At 42.9% G+C, this 23372-nt stretch overlaps 1 protein-coding gene across 3 annotated transcripts in view; it reads right to left on the bottom strand.

Annotated features, from left to right (window-relative positions):
* Positions 1-23101, bottom strand: part of EPB41L4A (erythrocyte membrane protein band 4.1 like 4A) — a 264564-nt gene extending 241463 nt beyond the window's left edge. For all 3 annotated transcript variants that reach the window (XM_036848718.1, XM_036848720.1, XM_036848717.1), the window contains exons 1-2: positions 22501-23101; positions 21669-22095 (exon numbers count right to left, since the gene is read on the bottom strand). In XM_036848718.1, the coding sequence (XP_036704613.1) occupies positions 21669-21767 (99 nt within the window). In that variant the 5' untranslated portion in view covers positions 21768-22095; positions 22501-23101. The remainder of the gene's footprint in view (positions 1-21668; positions 22096-22500) is intronic.
* Between the last annotated feature and the right edge of the window lie 271 nt (positions 23102-23372).

Raw genomic sequence — 23372 nt, 5'->3', positions numbered from 1 at the left:
AGTTGCAGCAGGTGGGATCTTCGTTGAGGTGTGCGGGATCTTTCACTGTAGTGCACGGGCTTCTCTCTAGTAGTGGCGTGCAGGTTTTTGCTCCTCTAGTTGTGGTGCTCGGGCTCCAGGATGTGTGGGCTCTGCAGTTTGAGGCAAGCGGGCTCTAGTTGAGGCGCGCAAGCTCAGTAGTTGTGGTGCGTGGGCTTAGTTGCCCTGCATCATGTGGGATCTTAGTTCCCCGACCAGGGATCGAACCCCCATCCCCTGCATTGGAAGGCGGATTCTTTACCACTGGACCGCCAGGGAAGTCCCTGTCTTTTAAGAATTCTCTTTAAAAGTAAACCTAAAGCCTTTCATGCTTAAAGCAGCCATCCAAAAACACAAAACACAGTGTTTTGAGGGCACGTTTCTCGAGAAAATGGACACCCATTAACGAGCACACCTAAATAAAACTGCTGTGACCTTGATCTCAGGTAGGTCACATTCAGTAAGACACCTGCTGAAGGTAATTTATAATTAGACAAATCAGTCATCCCAGGAAATGAGCTTTAGCATGTAGGTGGGGTTCTAGAGGGAGACCAGTATACAGGTGAGAGGAGGGAAGCAAGAAGCAGTCAATCAGCAGAAATGGAATTCTGAATCCATCCTCTCCCCACCTCCCCTACCAGATACTCTCACCCCTACCCAAATCAAACCTTCCAAGCCACTCATTTTCCATCAATATTCTTCTCTAAACACCCTCCCTCACTTAGGATAGTAACAAATCACCAGCTCTTTCATTTATCCTCCTGACTGTACTCCAGACACACTGGGTTCTTTCTGTTTCTGCTTCAGGGCCTTTGCACCAGCTGTTCGCTCTGCCTAGAACTTCTGCTTCCCTATCACTCCTACTCAACCCAAGTATGACTCCCTCAGGAAACTTCCCTCCCATTCCATCAGAGTCCCTGTTGTACACTCTCGTGTCACTGCCAATGTTTCCTCCCCACACCTGGGCGCTCACACACCTGGGAGCTCACACACCTGGGCGCTCACTCACCTGGGCACTCATACACCTGGCCACTCACACACCTCGGTGCTCACACACCTGGGCGCTCATACACCTGGCCACTCACACACCTGGGCGTTCATACACCTGGCCACTCACACACCTGGGTGCTCACACACCTGGGTGCTCATACACCTGGCCACTCACACACCTGGGCGCTCATACACCTGGCCACTCACACACCTGGGTGCTCACACACCTGGGCGCTCATACACCTGGCCACTCACACACCTGGGTGCTCACACACCTGGGCGCTCACACACCTGCTCCCCTGCTAAGCTATAAGCTCCATGCAGGTCAAGACTGTGTGAGTCGGCCTCATCACTGCATCCAGGGCCCAGCCCAGTGCCTGACACCTGGAAGGTTCTCCAAATATATTTGTTCTGTGAATGACTATCCAAAACATCCTTACTATCTTGTTTTTTTTTTTTACTCCACTCCACAGTGGAATCCCAGCTCTCATCACCTCACCACTGACTGCTTTCCCAGATTCCAGGCTCCTCTCGCTCCAGTCCAGTCTGTAGTTGTTACCTGTCAACTTATCTTCCTAAAATACCACCAGGACTCTCCTCTGCTTTGACTTATCACTCAGCAGGGTCTTAACTCCTTTTCATGGTTTTCAAGTCCTTCCCTTACTGAATAACACCAACTGGATGCCATCTGGTTTTCCCCTTTGCTTCCAGGTTCAGCCAGCCTCCTCAGTGTCCCAGGAGTTCTACTGGGCAACCCTTCACTTTCTGTGTATCTAAAGCCCACTTATCCTTAGAAGTTACATTCAAGACACACTTCTCCATGAGACCCTTCATGTCCCACACGTCAATATCATACTTCCAGCCCTAGTATAGATTTAACTGTTCTCTTAAAATTTCACTTATGTTCATTTTGTATCACCCATAACAGGCTGACTAGTGTCAAAAAGAAGGAAAAGGTCACATTTACTGAACATCACTGGGTATTAGACATTTCATGTGGTATAAAATATCCACGTGCGTGGTTAAGTACTGCTAAAACATCCATTGAATTGACTGGCTCACATTTTCTTATGGGCAGCCTTTAACGGCATATGCGCTTCCTCTATGAAGCAGCCTTAAAGAAGAAAATAATAATGCCCCCACCCCCCCCAAAAAAATGGAGTAACCAAAAATCCAAAATGCTCATGAGTCTGAGAAAGAAGAGGCAGCTTCACTCTCCTTTCCCTACTACCAAATCAATCATTCAGGTTGCTCAAAACGGGAAATCTAATTGTTTTTCCTGGGCCCTGTCCACTCTATGTGGGGAGCTGAACAAGCCACAGTAATCTGTGAAACCTGAGTAATGAAAAGCTGACTGTGGCTCCAGACTAGATAAACCACAGACACGACCTCCAGATATGAAAACTTGCACCTGGCATCACAGCCACCTTAGACACAACCCATCAGACTTTCAGAGCTAGAAGGAAGCTCAGCTATTTATTCTGATGGTCAAATGCTTGTGTCAAACATACAATTAACGTATTCACTACCCAGGGTCTGCAGAATCCTTTCCTCACACTTCACTCAGTTAAGAGCTAGAAGTTCCTGTGTAAGGAAACTATTTCTCAGTCAAGGTTGTCTCATTAATTTTGAAGATCTTTTTTTAAACATTATCCCTGCATGCACTGACACAACCAGAAATACCAGATTCATGTAATAACAAATATACATGTGGATTGTATACGCTTTATTCTCAGCCCAAAAGTTTTAATTTATGGGGAAGTGGAAAATCTATTAGTAATCGGTATAAAAATTACAGATGTTTCTAAATATTTGGGTTCTGGGACTTCCCTGGTGGCGCAGTGGTTAAGAATCCACCTGCCAGTGTAGGGGACATGGGTTCAGTCCCTGGTCCAGGAAGATCCCACATGCCTCAGAGCAGCTAAGCCCATGAGCCACAACTACTGAGCGTCGTGCCACAACTACTGAAGCCCACACGCCCAGAGCCCATGCTCTGCCACAAGAGAAGCCACCGCAGTGAGAAGCCCGTGCACCGCAACGAAGAGTAGCCCCCGCTCGCCGCAACTAGAGAAAGCCCGCATGCAGCAACGAAGACCCAACACAGCCAAAAATAAAAATAAAATAAATAAATTTTTAAAAATAATAAATATTTGGGTTCTTACTGGCTCTTACTCCTTTTTTTTCCTGCAAGAGGACTCTAACACAACCTAACACAAGAAATGGCAGCCAAATTGACCCAAGTGGTGTCAATGAATCTTCCGTGAAGAGATTGGCCAATAAACTAGAGCCAAACTCTTTGACAAATATTATACATGCAGAGAGACCCAAAATATTCCAGTTTAAGCCATTTTGTTCATCATTTTTAGCTGAACGTGCTTAGAAAACTAGCAACTTGACATGTCTAATAAGCCATGGGTTCCACTCAGAGCAGCAGAATTTATTAAATGTAGGGAGAAATGGTACATTTTGTTGTCACTTTGCTATCCCAACCTCAGGCAGAAAGCACAAAATTATCTAACCATTTGAGGACAAAAGTGGAAACATACACTGGTAAAGCCAACACAGAGGTAGGCCTGTGCTGAAAACCACAGCAGTCTCTGTCAGGAACTTGGCTTTGCTCAACTCAGCACTAACTGAAGCAAACGGAAAAGCACAAGGAGGACCCAGTGATCTGTAAGCGAGTTGACACAAAATCACCACCCTTCCCTTGGGAAAAAAAATCTCTGTGTCGTTTTCAACTTTTCAATTATACCAGATGGGAAGCATTTTAAAACAAGAATCAATTCACAATGAAACTTTTCAAAATAATAGTTTTTTTAAGTAAAGCAAGGTACATCTTGTTGAATATGCACACCTGTTTTCAGTAGCCCCAATGCTCACACTTGAAGAAAATGTTGTTTCAGAACATAAATACTGCTCATCTTTTGAAAACAACATTTAAAAGCAAGAAAAATGGTTTCCTAGAGAGCAGTCATACATTTACTTTTTAAAAATTTATTTTATTGAAATATAGTTGACTTACAATGTTGTGTTAGTCTCTGCTGTACAGCAAAGTGATTATACATGCACATATATATTCTTCTTCATAGTCTTTTATTTATGGTTTATTTAAGGATATTGAATATAGTTCCCTGTGCTATACATAGGACCTTGTTGTTTATCCATTCTGTATGTAATAGTCTGCATCTGCTAATCCCAAACTCCCACATCCCCTCCCCCTTGGCAACTACAAGTCTGTTCTCTACATACATTGACTCTTAAACACAACTACCCAAATATTAAAATGGCAGTTAAACACAAGGTCACTTATCTTTCTCCCTCTGGCACGTGCGCGCGCGCGCACACACACACACACACACACAGTTCAGCATTTTCAAGCAGAAGGAAATCTCAAGAATTTTTAACCTGAAAACACACAAGAAGCTCAAGTTTTTTCACCACCATTCACAAAGGAAATTCGTGACTTAAGGGGATTGATCTGCTGTCAGCCTGGGGTCTGGTTTCCTTTATGGCTGTTCTTTGGTAGTCACCGTAATGGCTGTGTCAATACTGATGTTTCCATGACATTGTCACCGCCTGCTATCCCTGGGTGCATGTAATGGCATAAAGGCATTCTAAGGGAAAGTTCTTCAGGGTTTGCCAGACAAAGATTTTAGAAAATAATGATTTGTTGAAGTTCTCATGATCCTCAAAAAATGGCTATTCAGATTCTTACAAAGGCTAAATCATAATGAACTAAATGTCTTCATCACAGAACTCAACAAAAGAATTGCAAGTCTTCATTTCTGACTCATAATTTACTCCAACAAGGAATTTTAATGAGTAAATCCTGCCAGGCTTCCAAATCTAAGCTTCATTTTTGAAACACATCTTTATCAAGTGATGAGGATTATCTAAATTGAACTTAGCTCTTTCTGTTTGGACAGGCAAGCTGACTACTATGCTACCGGAAGTGCAAAGGGATTTATTTTCAGTTATGACCTTTAAAAATTTGAAAAGCTGTACGTGAAGGTCAACATCAAAAAAGAAAGAGAGAGAGAGAAGAAAAGGAGGAGGGAGGAAGCTGGTAGCTGTTTTCAAAATAATCTCTGTCCAACCAAATAAATCAGTTTTCTAGTCAGCAAATGCAAATACAAATAATAAAAGGCCTTTTAAGGAAAACTGGGTTTTTTTCTCATTGTTTAAAACTTTCTAAGGACATGCTAAGTCATCATTTCACTTTTCTTTTAATTCCTCATAAGGTTTAGCACTATATGATGACATAATAATAACAGCTAATATTTGTTATTTCTCATGTGCCAGGCACTATTCTCAGCCCTTACGTGTATTATTTCATTCAAACCTCATAGCAATCTATGAAGTAGATAGTAGTATTATCCTCGTTTCACTGATGATGAGACTGAGGCAAAAGGTCACTAGTTAGTAAATGACAGAGCCACAGGATAATAATTATTAACACTCCAAAGCACTTTAAACTTTTGCAAGAGGTTTTTCAGCCATTATCTTCCTTTGGGTCTCACAATACTTTGATATTGATGGAATAACATAAGCATCAGTTTAATTTTACAAATGGAAAAACTAAGGCTCCAAAACTTTGACTTTTGCAAGGTAGGAAATGAAGGAACTGGCAAAGGAATCCAGATTTTCTGAGTCTATATTCTCTGCTTCTCTCACTATGCAGGCTTTCTTTCTCACTGTAGCTCCTCAATACAAGTATTTTCAAAACAAAACTCTAGACTTCTCAAAGCATAATTCTAGCTCCAGATGGTTAAAAATGTATCTAATTCACCTTTTTACCCCCCACGTCAGGTACAGTGCCTGGCACAGAGCATACTATGAGACTGCGTACTCCCCAGACGCTCATCTTCCTCCACCAAACTCACTTCTCTATGTTCACGCTACCCTGCAGTCCTTGACCCCCTTCAGAGCCACGGTTCATCCTCTCAAGTCATCACTTTGAGGAGGCCAGAGTCTACATAAATCCTCAATCCAGAACCCAAAAAGATATGAAAGCTGAAAGCTTTACGTTTGACGCCAAAACTCACTTGATGACTATGGCAGTCCATCTTCAAGACGGCTCTCGTGATCCCCGCCTCCCAGTGCTCACACCCTTATCCAGCGCCCTCTCACTCCAAGGTTAGCTGGTGTGACCCGCAAAATACCGCAGAAGTAACAGGATATTATATACGGCTGTGGCTTCCATCTTGGGCTTTCTCTCTCTCTAAAATCGCTTGCTTCGGAGGGAAGCCAGTTGCCATGTTGTGAGGACACTCAGGAGCCTATGAAGAGGCTCATGTGGTGAGGAACCATGGCCTGCCAACATGCCCGCGAGTGGGCTTGGAAGCAGACCCACCGTCCCCAGATCACCAATGCCTCAGGCCCAGTCTGAGTGCAGCCTCAGAGAGACCCTGAACCAGAATCATTCAGCGAAACTACTCCTGGATTCTGGACCCACAGAATCTGTTTGGGATAAATGTTTGTTCTTTTAAGCTGCTAAGTTTTGGATGTAACGTGGCACACAGCAATAGATAACTAATACAGGGACAAAATCTATTATAAACTGGCAGAAGGCAACTTATAGTCTCTATTTACCCCACTTATTGTGAATATCCAAATGATAAGCTGTGCAAATATTACTGTGCTTGTTTTATGAGGTATCACCCCAAACCTGGCCAGGGATGTTGCATAACGGATGGTCTATATACCATATTACCTTGCTGGAATCTGAAAAATTTTGAATCTTCAAACACACCTACCCCAAGGGTTTCAGATAAGGCACTGCAAACCTATATTCACTTTTTCTAAAACTCCTTTCCTGATTAATCCCACCTCGGCATATAAGAAACATCATTTCTTATAAGAATGTCTATACCTCTTAGAATCTCCACCATATAACCCAGTACTTGATTATGAACTGTATTGAATTCTGTCGTTTTATAAGTAAATATTTGTCTTTCCACCTAAAAGTTAAATTTCTTTTAACTTTTTAAACTTCTTTTAATTGTGAGGCAAACTCCATTCCTCATATTAAACCTAAACTGTCATTTCTCATGACATCACCATTTTTAACTGACAGGATTAGGAAAATATTAAGACAGCAAACTTGTGTCTGTCTCTTCTTTCTTCCCCTCCTCCAATTTGTTTTACCACCTAGGACTGCATTTGTTAGCATGGGGACTCTTTTGAGTCGTACTGGAGTACAATGATTTTATAACCTCAAGTTTTTAAACATGACTTATATGTTCTGTATAATGTTCAGTTTGTAACTTTTTAAAGTGTGGATATAGAGAGGGATAAGTAGGAAATATAAGAATTGGTTATAGGGACTTCCCTGGTGGCACAGTGGTTAAGAATCCGCCTGCCAATGCAGGGGACAAGGGTTCGAGCCCTGGTCCGGGAAGATCCCACATGCCGCAGAGCAACTAAGCCCGTGCGCCACAACTACTGAGCCTGAGATCTAGAGCCCACGAGCCACAACTACTGAAGCCTGCACACCTAGAGCCCGTGCTCTGCAACAAGAGAAGCCTGCGCACGGCAACAAAGAGTAGCCCCCGCTCGCCACAAATAAAGCCCACGCACAGCAACAAAGACCCAATGCAGCTGAAAATAAACAAATAAAATAAATTTATTAAAAAAAAAAAAAAAAAAAAAAAGAATTGGTTATTTGGGGAGCTTTTTTACTTAGAGTACTTAAAAATGCAAGAGTCTGGATGTGAAGTTATGTAAATTTCACTCAAATACCTATGAATCAAATCACTGTTGAACAAAAGATTTGTTGCTGTGTAATTACTGTCTTGTATGCACTTGAAAGAATTAAATATACCCATACTTATGTTTGAAGGAAAAAGAAAAAAAAAAAGGCAAGAGTGTTCCCTCTGTTTCATCATCCCTACCAGAAATCCTGGGTGCTACTGGGTACACAAGCTCTGAATAAAATCTCCTAAAAGTGAGTTCACAAAGCAATACCTACACTTACAGACACACAGCACTGGTCCAGACCCCCATACACCCTCACACTCAAAACCTATTTATCTTCATATAACTACCACAGATCATTATGTAAAAACAGCGTCTGAAAGAAAAAGAAGCTGGCTCTCTGAGGAATTCTGGAAAATTTGCACATCCTCCAAGTGCCCTTGTAAACAGCAGCAGATGCATGAAATAATCATTATCGGGGGAAAGATCTATTAGCCTCCTGATGACTGGCCCATCTGAAACCTTTCAGCAAAAGAGCAATTTTACCTTTCTACTTTCCTCTCTTGCACCCTCCCTCAGGCAATAAGAAGGGTCACTAATCAGTTTTTAATTCTCTTTCCTGGAGAGATACCAGAATGGAGCTATAAGAATTCAGGATAAAGACTTTACAAATAAAGACCAAGGAAAAACTCTGAGTGATACGAGCTCTAAAACCATGGTCATAACCATAAATTATTCTAGGCCTTTTAAATAAATAAGCATTTTCAAAAAAGCCAAAAAATTAAAATGCAATGCAGTTGGTATCATTCTGAAAAGAAATTCCACATAAGCAAACTCTTTTCCAAATTGGGAGGGGGGAAAAAAAAAGATTCTTTAGGACAAAAGAGTCTCTCCCTCATAAAATCTACCCAGAAAGAGTTCCACAAATCCAAATGCCAAGACTGCAGAAGGCAATCAAGCCAGATGTAGGCCTAGAAGGACTTAATTTAAGGGGGGCGGGGGAGGGGGAAGGAAACGGGGAAGGGCTGGGAGCATGGAAGAGATGGGATTGGCAATAAACCTAGATGATTTTCAATAAATTCTGACCTCTTCCCCTATAATCAGCTCTCAGCCCTTCCTCCCTTGCAGACTTCAAAGAAACTGAGGGTGGGTGAGCACTGAGAAATTACCAGACAGGAAACCAAGAGACAGGGTTCTAGGACCATGTGCTGGGCTCTGGCAAATCACTGCCCCTCCCTGGGTCCCTGTTCCCACAGCTGTGGAATGGGAGGACGGGATTAGATGATTCTAAATGCCCATGCCTAGTCTAGCTTTCTGCGGTAAGTGAAAGCCAGTCTGTTGTCACTCATGTCATCTCTTCCACGTTCTCCCCGGGTGTCTGCTGCATTTTGGAGCAGCAACACAGGGCTGAATTAACTAAGGACGTGTGACCACACTCAGATTTGGTGCAGAGAACCAGACAGTTGAACTACTGGGCAAAGAATGAGTGGCTGGCAAAAAAAAAAAAAAGCAATGACAAGTAGAAACCAATTTGTGTGAAAGATTTTGACACACACAGCTGTGGCATTATCTAGATTCTAGACGTTTGAAATTTTCTTCACAGAGGAAACTGCCTGTAGCCTGCATATGTACTGGGATTTGTCAAGTGTTTGAATACTACCAATTTTAAAATGCACAATCCAGACAAAAGCTGTAAAGCTTCTATTAGGCCACTTTCAATACCACTAAGATTTGCTACCATTTCCCTCAGTCATAGGGAATTCAATTCCATGAAGCCACAGTTGCTCCCTAGGCTTTAACCTGCAATCACACTAGAAATCCTGGAAGTTCAAGGTTGAAAGGAAGTCATGGGGATTGGGGAGGGTGTGTGCATTCAGAAGTGGTCTTCTAGCCACCTACATTATTTTCCCAGGAGGAGAACACTGCACATTGCACTCTCAGGACAAATCTCTAGCAAATTCTCAGCGTGTTGCCAAGTAATAGATGAAATCCACATACCTACTTAAATGACATTAACTTTTTGAACATGCTACATCTTCACCTACCAAAACTAACAAAGAAAGTTAATCATAAAACATATGCTAATACTCTTTTCCAGCCCTCCATCAAGTGATTTACAGAAAGAGCCTGGAAGGACCAAAGGCAAATCCTTTACACAACATAAACAGCAACACTCAAAAGCTTATACAGAAAAGATTTTGGAAATCTAAATATTCAACAACCAAGGTTTCAAGTTACAAAAGCAACAGCAGCATGACTAAAACAATCCTTCTATCAGTCTTTCTTCAAATATGACAAATATTTACTGAGCACCACCATGTGCCCGCCACTCTTCTAGGCTCTCAGGGATTTAAAAGTGAATAAAATATACAATACTTAACTGCCACCAGGAAGTTTACAGGAAATTTTGCTCAAAATATTAAATGTCAAATTTGTTTTAACTGGGAGTGTTTTCTCTGCTGAATTACACACACCTACCCTACCAAGGAATTAGTAAAACTAAACAAGATGCATAGATAGGCATGTCAATTAATGGAACAGAATTGGGAGTCCAGAAATTAACCTTCATATTTATTGTCAATTGATTTTTGATAACAGTGCCAAGACAATTCAATGGGAAAAAATCGTTTTTTCAACAAATGAGCTGGGACCACTGGATATCCACACGCAAAAGAATGAAGAATGGATCATAGACCTACATGTAAGAGCTAAAGCCATAAAACTCTTTAAAAATATACAAGTAAATCTCCATAACCTTGGCGTAGGCAATGGCTGCTCATATATGACTCCAAAAGCACAGGAAACAAAAGGATTAATTGGACTCCATCAAAATTTAAAACTTTTGTACATGAAAGGACACTGTCAAGAAAGTAAAAAAAACAACACATAGGAGAAAACATTTTCAAATCAAGTATCTGACAAAAAACTTGTATACAGAATATATATATATATAGATAGATAGATAGATTTTTTTAAACACTTATACTCACTGATAAAAAGAAAAATAACCCAATTTTTTTAATTGGCAAAGAATAGATATTCCTCCAAAGAAGATACACAAATGGCCAATAAGGACAAGAAAAGATGCTCAACGTGACTATTCTTCAGGAAAATGCAAATCAAAATGACAATGAGATACCACTTCACATCCAAAAGGGTAGTTATAATCAAAAAGATTAAAACAAGTGTTGGTGAGAATGTAGGGAAACTGAAGCCCTTAGACATTGCTAGTGGGGATGTAAAATGGTGCAGCCACTGTGGAAAACAGTTTGCAAGTTCCTCAAACTGTTAAACCTATGTCCCAGCAATTCCACTCCTAGGTACATATGCAAGAGAAATTAAAACACATGTCCACATAAAAACTTACACATGAATCTTCATAGCAAAATTATTTATAATAGCCAAAGTCCATCAACTGATGAATGGACAAATATGGTATATCCATGCTATGGACTATTATTCAGCAAAAAAATGGCTGAAATACTGATACATACATTATGAATGAACCTTGAAAACATTATGCAAAGTGAAGCCAGTCACAAAAGACCATATATTATACGAATCCATTTATATGAAATGTCCAGAATATGCAAATCTATAGAGGCAGAAAGATTAGTGTTTGCCTAGCAGGAGCAGGTAAGAGGGTTGGGAGGAAATGAGGAGTGACTGCTAATAAGTATAAGGCTTCTTTGTGAAGTAATGAAATGTTCTAAAATTGATTGTGATGGTGGTTGCACAACTCTGTGAATATATGAAAAACCATTGAATTGCACACCTTAAATGGCTGAATCGTATGGTATGTGATTTATATCTCAATAAACCTGTTTTTAAAAATTTAATGAGAAATTAAGGAGTCAAGGAGGTACACTACTTGTACCAGGGAACCTAGAAAGTAAAGAGGTGAAAGATGTCTTTTCTTTCTCAGATTCATTGCTTATGTCGATCTGGAAGTACTTTTCTTATTCAGATTAATTCACCCAGTCAACAATCGTTCATTGATTCCTTAGGAACTTGGCTTGACTTGGGGATCCCATAAAAAAGATATAGTCCCCTCCCTCAAGGCTTTCCATCTCTAGTAACAACAGCTCCCTCTCATTAGGCATAGGGCTCAGGGTTTCACGTGCAGTATCTCAGGATAAGCTGGAGAGCCTGACCCTAATTTTACAGATGAGGAAGGTGACTCTGAGGGTAAGTGACTTGGCCACATTTACAGCACTAACACATGGAAAGGAGACCTGAAGCCAGATTTATCTACGACCTAGACCCATTCTCTCTTCATCTTACTACACTGCTCCCAGGGCAAGGTGGGCAGGAAAGTACGGAAACTCCTGCAATGAAATGCAGGCCTGATTCAGGTCAGCAGAGGGCCTCTCCAGTGCTTCACCAAGGAGAAGTCTTCAGAGAAGGTGGCATTTGAGCAAAACCCTGCTTGATGAGAGCTGGGACTTCACTCAAACAAGATGAGGTGGGGTGGGGCTTTCCGGGCAGAAAAAGACCAGGGTGAGAGGGAATGTGGAGAATTCAGACTAGAAAGCAGCTCAGTCTGGCTAGAATCCGTGAGAGGTATATGGTAGCAGTGGGAGGAAGGTCAGATGGGGGGGGGGGGGTCTGATCATGAAGGGCCATCATGCTCAGGAATATAAACTAAGCCACGGAGGTTGAGAAGCCGTGGGAGTATCCAAGCCAGGGTGAGAAAGGCCACGCTAGAGGCAGTCACAGGGGATCATGCTGGTGGCTACTCCAGGTGTCCAGCTGAGAACTGAGAGTGGTCCAGATCAGGGCAGGAGCAATCAGAGGAGGGGAGAAGAGATGAATCTGGAATATATTTAAGAGGTGGAATTACAACACCTGGAAGGCTGTGGAAATTTAAGGAGAGCCCAGGTGCCAGAATCCTGACCAGAGGGGCAGAGGGCCAATAGCACCCACAACTCCTACCTTTCCTCCTGACTGAACCCCTCCCCCAGTTGCCAGTTGCCTTGGGAAAATGGATTCCACCCCCACCCAGTCCCAGGGAGAATCTGTTGCCTTAAAGGTGATCCCATTGCCATTATAGCTCAAGAATGGCCACAAGACTTGTTCTGCTAAAAGACACAAGGGAAAGTCTGATGGGGAACTTGGGGAGAAGGAGTCTTCTCTCCTTTCTAAAGAAGAGCCTGTCTCTGTTCCCAACTCACATATTGCCATGTGCAAATATCGTCTCTAGAACCATTACCCATCTGGCATATGACCCTGTCTCCCAAGATGACAGAGCCCAGAAGAGATGGAGAGAAGCTGGGAACCTGATGTGAACAAACAAACTTCCTCACGTTAAGAGAATCTGCAATGGAATCTCTGCAACCGAGAATCAAAGCATCTTAACTGATGAAGACGGAGTGTGGCCTCATTCGCCAAACTAGGCAGCACAAGGAGAGAGAGTCTGGAGTGAATAGAAGGGCTTAGACATCTAGTGTGACCTCCAGTAGGCAATCAGAAATACAAGTCAGATAAGAGTGAGGAAGTCTGGACTAGGGGTACAGATGCGAAGTTTCAGCATCCCAGTGGTAGCTGAGGCAATGTGAATAAAAATACAGAGATCTGAAAAGTCACTGGTATCTATGGATATCGAACCACCACTGTCCCCCCACTTCTAACAACCACCCATGTCTCTCAGGGAGCCAGTGTCACTTTGGGCAGGCGTGGGGGATTAGATATCCCAAACTGGAATTCAGAAAAAAAATTATTAGCAAATAATAGATCACACATAATGATAGCTATCATTTATTGAGCACCTTTTATCCTATGTGCCTAAAATTCTTTTCTCAGATTTGCACAGTCATCCCATGAGGCAGTTATCACACTCCTCAGCTTACAAATGAGGAAAGGGAGGCTAGTTCAAAGAAGAGTCCTGGGGTCCATCCCAAGACCAATAATTTCATGGTAAACCAGGATTTAAACACAGGGCAGGATAGGGGAAGGGGAGAGATTGAAGATGACCACACAGCGCCCCAGTTAGGAGGCTGGTTGGTGCAAAGTGGGAGCAGTGAGGATGGTGGATAAAAACCAATTTTGACAAGTGATAATTAAGGCAGCAGAGGCTCCAAGACCGCTTCTCAAACACGGCTCTGAATGAAGGGCAAAGTGGGACGTGAGTGGTTTAAAAGCTCAAGGTCTCCGTGGGCTAGCTCAGGAACTTGACCCCCATTCACGTCACTGTTCCTACGGCAAGCTGTATTCTACACAAGGTACTTTCTACCCAACTTCCGGGACGCTGTGCCCACAGAGTTGGTAGCGCTCAGCATCACTAACTGCGCTTCCTCACGTGCTCAGAACGTGGCATTTCTCGACAATCTGCTGCCATATTTGGTTCCCTCCTTGGTCTCAGTCGGCTGATTCCTCCTCTGCCATCTGAACTTTTGGTCACTGACCATGGGGGTTAGCACTCAGCGCCTCTCGGGTTTCCCTGCCTGCCACACACTCCCTTGTTTTAACTTCCACTTGGCATGTCAGTATCCCTGAAAACAAACTTCTTACCCCTTTGGAAGCCACTGCCAGGCCCTCTCATGACTTCAGCGATTACTGGGAGAGCCTCTGCAGAGAGCCATCTCAGCCTTTGGGGATACAGCAAGAGTGTTTAGTTACAGAGAAATGGATTAACAATAGGCGGCACTAAGGAAAAATGACTGTTTCACTTTAAAAACAAAAAAAACAAAAAAAAAAACAAAACAGGAAATCATGGTTCAGAGGGCACAGGAATGCAATCCACATTTCTGAGAATGCTACAGACTCTCCCAAGTGTGGTAAAAGGCTTTTTGAGTCACAAACTAAACTGGCTGGTTCCTGACCTTAACACACCTAGTCGAGACCCAAACAAGTGATAACAGAGGCCTGGTTAAACTTAACATGTGAGACTTAGAAACAAATCTTGCTATGCAGGAGCAAACGTCAGTTACTCTTACCACCCAAAGCAGGCTAACCAGGAGCATTATGTATAAGCTGTACGCATGGCTAAAATATCAGAGACAAAGCTCGGTCAAAGCAGTCAACCCCAGAGAAGCTGCAGGGTTATGACAAATCTGATGTCTGATGCGTCCTGTTTATAACAGGCCTGCAGAAAAATCCATTGTGCATCGGAATGAAAAACTTAACATTTGTCATAAAAACCCAGTATTTAACTTCTTGACCCTGTGTTTTCCATTATGCCTTAGAGCAGTGTCAGACGAGGTTCAGGAGTAAAATGGGTGGTACAGCAAGATTAAAAATTATACCAATGGTCCCCGATGGTGTAAACCCACACTGTGAAACCAACTGATACTGTTCTCCAATGGTTTACAGAATAGGAGACAAGGAAGAAAAGCAAAGTGTGAGGATCTATTATCCATTCGTGAGATACGCCCTTCTTCCAAGACTCTCAAGCTATAAGGGGAAAGTTATACTTTTTAAAAAGAGAGAGAGAGGGAAGGATTCAGTAGTTACTTCTACACTAAAAAGATGTTGGTAACTCATGTTTTCTAAAATGGCTGCTAGTCAGCTCTGCAATGCGCTACATGCACTCAGTCCACTGCACCATCTCATTTTCTACCCATTATCAATATAAAAATTAGAGTATCTTGGCAACAGATTTTTCACAGTAAGATTCTCTTTATTCTAGGTCTTTTCGAGTAAAAATAAAATGGCAAAGGAACCTCATTATCCAGAAGATTTTCACTATGGCCTATTCCAACGGTAACACTCCATTCATTCTTCTATTCAAATTACAGTGAATAAGCATCTATTACATGTGGTGTACAGCTCTAGCTGCTGGGGATCACGGGCAAGGGCTTTCAGGCTTCTGGGGGAGACAGACGTGTCCAGAAATAATGCCTGCAGTGTGGTAAGGGCTATAACAAGAAGCGCGCAAGACACTGACAAGCACTTAACTTTGCGAGGGCACACTGGGTCTAAGGCTTTCTAGCAGATGGGACACTCGGTTCAAGTCTTAAAGGATGAGCTCAGATGAGCGTGTGCTTAGGGAAACACAAAACAGTACCACTCAGTGGGAATCCCAAGCATAAGGCACAAGCAAGTCTGGTATGTTTGGGAGACTGAGCAGTTGTGCATGCCCGTATAGAGCAAGTCATTTGGGTAGGCACACAGAACTGCTGAAGGTCTAGAGCAGGTAGGGTGGCAAATCAGACAGTGAAGGGTGGACTTTATATGCAGACAGGAATGAAGCACTAAAAGAAGAAGGAGAGGATGAGGACCGGAGAAGAAAGAATCTAGACCAACATTTTCTGAGGGCTTACCACATGCAAGGCACCTTGAACTTATGAAGTGGGTATGACTTTGTTCCCATTTTACAGATGGGGAAATTGAGATTCAGAGAAGAAAAGTATCTTTCTGGAGGCCCCACAGCTAATAAGTAATCGGTGGAGCCAAAATGTAAATCCAGGTGGTCTGATGCTACAGCCCATGCTTTTCATCACTTCAGTATATTGCTTCTAGTCTAAGAATATTAAGCAAGTTAAAGATACACATTTCATATTGTTTTCACTGACCTATAAGGCACATGACTCACTCCTCCAAAAGAGAAAAAAGAAGGCATCCAAAAGTCAGTTTGCATCCAATGTGTACCAAATAAAGAAGAATAAAGGAAACTGCTACCCTCCACAGCAGTGGTTCTCAAATGAGGGTGATTTTGCCCATCAGGGGACATTTGGCAACATCTAGGCATATTTTTGGTTGTTAGAACTAGGCAAGAGGTGCTACTGGCATCTCATGGGCAGAGGCTACAAATACTGCTAATTATCCTGCCATGGAGCAGACAGCATCCCACAACAAAGAACTGTCTGGCCGGACTAAGATACAACCTGACACAAACCACTGAAGAAAAGATGAGTTTCCCATCTTGTTTTTTAATAAAAATAACCAACCATTGTCCATACAGCTAATGGACAGTCAAGTCCGGACTTCTGACCCTGCAACTTAGGTTTAACTCTACCGCCATCTGCTACGGTCTGAACATTTGTGCCCTCCTGAAATTCATATGTCAGAAACTTAACTCCCAAGGTAATGTTTTTTAGGGGGTGGGGCCTTTGAGATTAGCGCCCTTATTTTTAAAAAAGGCCAAAAGAGCTCCCTAGGCCCTTTTGCCACATGAGGATACAAGTTTTCAACCTGGAAGACGGCCGTCACCCAACAATGCTGGCACCCTGATCTCAGACTTCCAGACACTAGAACTATGAGAAATAAATTTCTCTTGTTTATAAGCCACCAAGCCTGTGGTATTTTCTTACAGCAGCCTGAACAGACTAAGACACCACCCATGCTCAAAAGAAACAAAAGCTCTGCATTAGTTTAAGTTTAGTTCAAAGTTCGTTTAAGCTTAACATTACAGAATTCAAGGACAATTATATTAATGGTGCTGCAAAAAGTGTGATTCACCATCAACCAAGAAAAGTATAAGTCCCTATAAAAGGATAGCTAGCCATTACCTGCTAGAGGTAACAAACAATTCTTTCCCCATTATATTGTTTTTAAATCACTTTTAAGCCATAAATGATAAATGACATTTTTAAAAAATTTTTTTCAAGAAAAACTTCTTGTAAAATTGAGGGGGCATTTAAGTCTGAGGATGTAATGTATAACATGGTATTTATAGGTGATAAGGCTGTATTGTATAATTGAAATTTGCTAAGAGAATAGAACTGAACTGTTCTCAACAACAAAAAAAGGTAAATATGTGAGGTGATGGACATGTTAATTAACTCAATGGTGGGATGGTGGGAATCCTTTCACAATATATATGTATATTATATCATCACGTTGCACACTTTAAATATATTACAGTTTCATTTTCAATTATACCTCAATAAAGCTGAAAAAAATACTTTCATTTTTTAAAAACAAAAAAATATGAAGGAGCATTTATACAGTAGCTGATCTTAAACAGTCACAACATGGATATCATATCTGAATTTTAGAAACCTAGATGCAGTGTGGAAGAGAGGTACTTCTATCCCAGTCACATCTAATTTACTAACCAGTCAAGACCCACAGCCAATCTTATATTAACAGAAATGTTGGTGTATGATTACTTGCTTCAACCTATGTTTATAAGGTCCTTGAATGTGTATATTATGTAGCTGATATTAAAAGATATAGATATACACTTAATATGATTTGTGAAAAACTACTGTTTTTCACTTTTTCCAAATCTTCTCAGATGTTTTCTTTACCAATCCAAATGGAGTGAAAATTACAATTCTTGGTAAGGGAGACGCACATAATTTAAGTCCCCAACTTCTGTTTTTCTAGTTTATTAGGAAGTTTCTGATCAAAACATCAAAATTGACTCATAATATTCCCTCAGGAACCTCAGGATGATTAGGAAATAACTTCATTTAAAAGTTAATGGATGAAAAAAAAAAAAAAAGTTAATGGATGAATTTAACTTTGTGAATTGTATGCTATATCTCAATAAAGCAGTTTTTTAAGAAAGTTAATGGAATTTCCATCTTGCTGTCATATTGGTTTCATTAATTTAGTCAAATACATTGAGGGAAAAATAAGTACCTCAGTGTTTATTACATTACTACTCAGAGGACTAAAATCTTGCTGAAATGAAAATACTAATCTAGTTCACATTTGCAGCAGCAATTATGAGGACTAAATCATCAAACCTTGTGATTTTTTTCCCTAAAAATCTTTTGCTAATCAAATGACAACTTATAAAAGTAGTCTGAAAAAAAAAAAAAAGTAGTCTGAGCCACATTCAAGTTTTGCTTTCTAAGAGAACAAAAAGAAGGATCTCTACCTCCCCCAGGACATAACAAAAGTTTCCCTGAACAAACACTGCTCAAAAAACCAAGAGACCAACCACAGCAGAAATTCTTACTAAAATAAACAACAGAGATAGCAGCAGAGAACAAACAGCTAAAAGCTATTGTGTGGCTCCACACACAACCAATAACATTCAGTTTATATAAACTTGGGTTTTTAAATCTTGCATAGGGCTCAAACTACAAACTGCACGCAAAAGACTTTCTGCTTGACAAGGTGAGGTTAGCTCTAAAGCAATTTAAGAAGGCAAATTGCTACATCACATTAGTATGAATACAGACACTGGGTTTTATTTTTCTAATTATTTTTGAAACAGAAAATTATTTTCCATTTAAATGCTACTCATCTTAACACATAAGATGCGTAACTACTGTCTTCAGGCTGAAATGCTTTCCATGGGAACAAACACATTGATTTTTTTTTTTAAAGTCGATGAAAAACTTTGATCTGAGTTGCAGAAAAATCACTTCATAACTAACTTTTCAATGAGCAATTTGGTGGTTAAAAATCCAGAGAGTGTTTTTCAAAATAGCACACAGAAAAAAATGTTTTACCAAGCTTCTCTCATATGTTTTCTACTTAAATTTACTACAGTTAATCTTCTTTAACCTACAATGCATTATTATAACAGTAATGCCAGCAAATTCTTAAGTAACCATTTAGGAATCAGTAAAATTCCTTCCATTAAGGGATAAATTTGTGAATAATTTTAACACAAAACTAGATATCTTCATTGGAGATAAAATGTGAAAAGGGGTCATCTCAAAATAAATATTTTTGAAAAAAGATTTTTCTATTTTAATTTCAGGGAAAAATGTCACATGCTTAACTTCGACTTTAATTAGTGATAATCAAAATTATCAAGAGTACTATCCTGGGGAGGAAAAACACTGTAATAGTAGTTATTGGCTATTAAGTTTGGAGTAATTGCTTACTATTTCATTTACAAACTAAAATAGGAGTTAAAGAAAATAATAATAATATTAAAGTAGGAGTTAAAGAAAATGCCAAGTATGTACAGAACAATAATATACATACATTCATTCAATGTTTGAATACCATCTACGTGCAAGATGCTGTTCATACGTTATACCATTTGTAAATATATATATGTGTTTAATTTAGTACATACCACAAGCAGATAGGTGCTTAACACATGCATTTTATGATAGCATGGTAGTTACAGATAATGTGGTTAACTTCAGCAGACATCTGTGTTACACATATGGCCATCAAAATAATTGTGGCATGCTTTTGTGACACTGAAAGAGGGCAAGCCTGTTGCAAAATGATTACTTCCAACAAAAGCATGCTTGAATTATTGTTCAGTTAAATGGCACATATCCAAAATAACAGCATTATAAAGTTGCTATTGCATTTGAATCCCTCACCAATTTTCAACCTATTAGTAAAACAAGATAAGCACCATCAGGATATAAAAAGTAATTATGGATCAGGATTTTTAATTCATGTTTCTTTGACAAAATTATTCCATTTGATTCCAAGTCTTGGCTGCTCTCGTGACAGAATAATGTACATGTTCCACAACTGACAGGAGCAGGGCTTTCATGATTAAATAGGAAGCTCACACACCAGATGACTTTAGACTTCAGAAAGATTTCTATGTTTTTTTTTAGTATCAGATCATCAGTTATCTTTCTCTAATTGTTTCGAAGCCAAAGAGAATCTCTGTATTATCAAAAATGTATGATTTTTTTTACTTTTGTCTATTTTGTGCTCACAGTACTCCAAAGAATGTTACGTCATCTTGTAAAGTAAGTTCTTTTCCTGATTTCATAGGGGTGGGGGGGATTGAGAGTTGGAACATAAAAAGCTAAAAATATACAATGAACACTCTCCCCACCAAAGAGTCTTTTATTGTCCTTGAAAGGAAACACTAAATGAGAATCTGATTGACTTTTGCTTATTACAATTACAGGAGAAACAATATTCAAAACAATTTCCTAAAGGGTTAACTGTATCTTGTGGCTTTAATTGATCATTTTTGCCCTCTTTCTCCGGCAAAAAAAAAAAAAAAGACAGCTGTGAAATTAAAATTCTGCACACCAAGAACGATAATAACAAAGCTGAAGCTTTTGGCCAAGAACATTTACTCTAGTGTGCATAAAGCTATGTAAAATCTGATTCACACAAGGAAATGCCCAGAGCCTACGCCATTAGGATTAACTTCTGAGATGACAAGACTACGACAAGACAATTGGCAGCCTGAACTTGATTTCTCAGACAGCCTCCTTGGCGGGGGGAGGGGGACAGTTTCCCTTCATCAGACTCAGCTGCTGAGGTATCTAAAATGCCTAAATGATTTAAAACTGAAGGAGAAAGGGAAACAAAACACTCGGGATTCCGATCATCTCTAGGTAGCTACGTTGTTGCGAGAGAAAAACTAGCGCGCAGGCGCGTCGGTCAGGTTGTCAACCGTAAACATAAGAGCTCGCCAAAATTGAGGAAGTGAATGTCTGTAAGCTCCCACAGCCTTTTTGTTTGGGTTCTCTAGGTTAATACCAGTAATTGCATTATAATGACCTACGAAGAGGCGCAAAGTTATTACCTCGTTTGGAGAGATGTTTACTTAAATGTTGGGATAAACCAGGTTGCTTTTGGAAAAGGAAATTATTTTCCGGCCAAACGTAGCATTACCTAACCACAAATACAGGCGACACAATCACAACCACCCAATAAATGTGTTTCAACGAGTGAATTATTTTACTTCCCCAATAATCCTATCAAGAAAAAAGGTCTTCAACAAAGCCGAGGGAGATCGTGCCTTCAACACTGTATGCTGCCCGTACAATCGATTCTGCGCCTCTTTGGGAGCTGCGGGGGCCTTAAACGCTTTTGGAGGAAAACGACGTAGGGAAGTTTGGGTCTCAGCTGCAGGACAGTGGATTGCAGCTGAGAGCTGGTGCATGGACCCTCCTACAAGGCGTCAAACTTACTTTCCTTTACGAAGGACTCAAAGTTAACTCACCCTGACACGTCCACCCTCCACTTGAGCGCGGGAGGCAGCTGCCGTTCGTTCCCACCGTGCAGAGACGCCACCGCCGTCCGCCCCGGCCGGGTGACAGCCCTGGGACAAAGCCGCGGAACCCCCGAGCCTGCCCGGCTACGCACCCCCGACCCCGAACATGCCCCCGGCCCGCGCCTACCTTGATGCCCTGCTGCTGTGTGGTGAGGGTTAACTTGGATTCATTCAGAAGCAAAACTTCGCAGTAAAATTCTTCCGGAACAGCGCAGAAACAGCCCATGTCGGCTGTGACCGGCCTCAGCCAGGGGAGAAAGCTGCGACCCAGGCGCCGAGCCGCCCCCTCCCCTCAAGCGCGAGGCATTAAGTTATTGTCCGCACCGCGGCGAGGGCGAGCGGACCAGTTCCCGGCGGGGTCCAGCGCGGCGCGGACCAGCCGCCCGGCGCGGACGTAAGGTAAGGAGGGCGGGGAAGCCCGGGAGAGAGTCAGCGCCCGCGAGCGGCCAGGGAAGCGCCGGAGGAACTGGGCGCAGAGGGCGGCGGCGCGTCCCCGCGCATCCTGCGGCTCCGGCTCCTCCGAAGGCGGGGGGGCCGCGGCCCCAACCGCAGCCCTGGGGACGACAAAAATCGCCTGTCAAAGGGGACAAGAGGCAAGAAAAGGGAGAGACGAGAGCTCTAGGCCGTCCCCCTACTTGGAAGCCCCTAGAAGCTCTGCAGCCGCCTCCACCCACGCCCGCCTGGAGCGCTACAGAACGCACCGACCTCCTCTCCGCCTCCGGGGTCCCCAGCGGACGCGCACTTCCAGCTCCGACCCCACCCCGCAGCCCCCGGTCCGGTCCGCCGACTGGGGAGCACTCAGCTGTTCCTTTGTGTCAGGGGTACCCACGACGTCCCGGCCCCACTGCAGGGGCAGTGGGCGAGGGTCGTCACTCAGTCGGCTACCTCCACCTCCACCTCCCCAACCCGCGGGCACCGAGAAGCCCGAAAAGGGTCGGAAAGGGCTTTGGACTCCTTACCGCGACCGGCGAGTGGAGGTCAGCTCGTCGCGGGGCGCAGCTCCCGTCTGGGGATCCCCGAGTTCATCACGGGGCTACGTGTGGCCAAGTTGAAGCTTTCCCTCCGAGAACCCTCTGCCCGGGCGGCGGAGTGCTGCTTCCCCGGGAGATTCAGAGAAGCGGGCAGTCGGGGAACTTGCGGGCGGAGGAGCGGCCGCCCCGGCTGGGAACGCGGCCGGCGGGCTGGTGGGGTTTGCCCTGGGCGCGCCAGGCCGCAGCGGCTCCCGGGAAAGTTCTTTTGGCGGTGCAAGGGATGGCGCCCCGGGCGAGAATAGCCCAGGTGCAGCTGAGCCGGGCGTCTGCAAACGGCCCTGGAGCGAAGCGGGGACCCAGTGGCCGGGAAGGGGGCGCCCCTTCTGGGCGGGGTCTCTGCCGGGGATGGAGGGTGGAGCGGAGGTGGTCAAATGGCGAGGTGCGGAGAGGTCCGCACAGGAACCTGCGCTACGCAGGAGCGGGTCCGCCTCGCCGTCGCGGGCCCTGGCCCGGCTCGCTGTATCGGTTTCCCGGGGAGACCTGGAGGCTTGCTCTAGGAAGGCAGGCGCAGCGAGGGTCGGACCCTGGCTTTTCGTGCTCCCAGTCCCACGCCCTCCGCGGGACCGGCTGTGTTCAGGATTGGCGGGCACAATAGCTCTGAGGCTGCAGTGACCCCTGGTGGGAACTCGTGTCCGTGCGCAAGCAACCGAGGCTGAGCAGCGGGTGAGGCAAAGCCCCCGCTGGCCTTCGGAGCAGGTGCAGTTTGTGCACTCCAGCTGGGAACCAGAAGCAAGTTAATACAAGTGAAATAGGAGGCACAAGGGGAGGACGCGAGCCAGGGTGGACGGTAGGCCTCCCAG

Source organism: Balaenoptera musculus, chromosome 3, assembly GCF_009873245.2.
Source record: "Balaenoptera musculus isolate JJ_BM4_2016_0621 chromosome 3, mBalMus1.pri.v3, whole genome shotgun sequence".
Classification (NCBI taxonomy): domain Eukaryota; kingdom Metazoa; phylum Chordata; class Mammalia; order Artiodactyla; family Balaenopteridae; genus Balaenoptera; species Balaenoptera musculus.
Note: the sequence above shows the minus strand (reverse complement) of the source record. Positions and strands in the feature narration are given on the sequence as shown.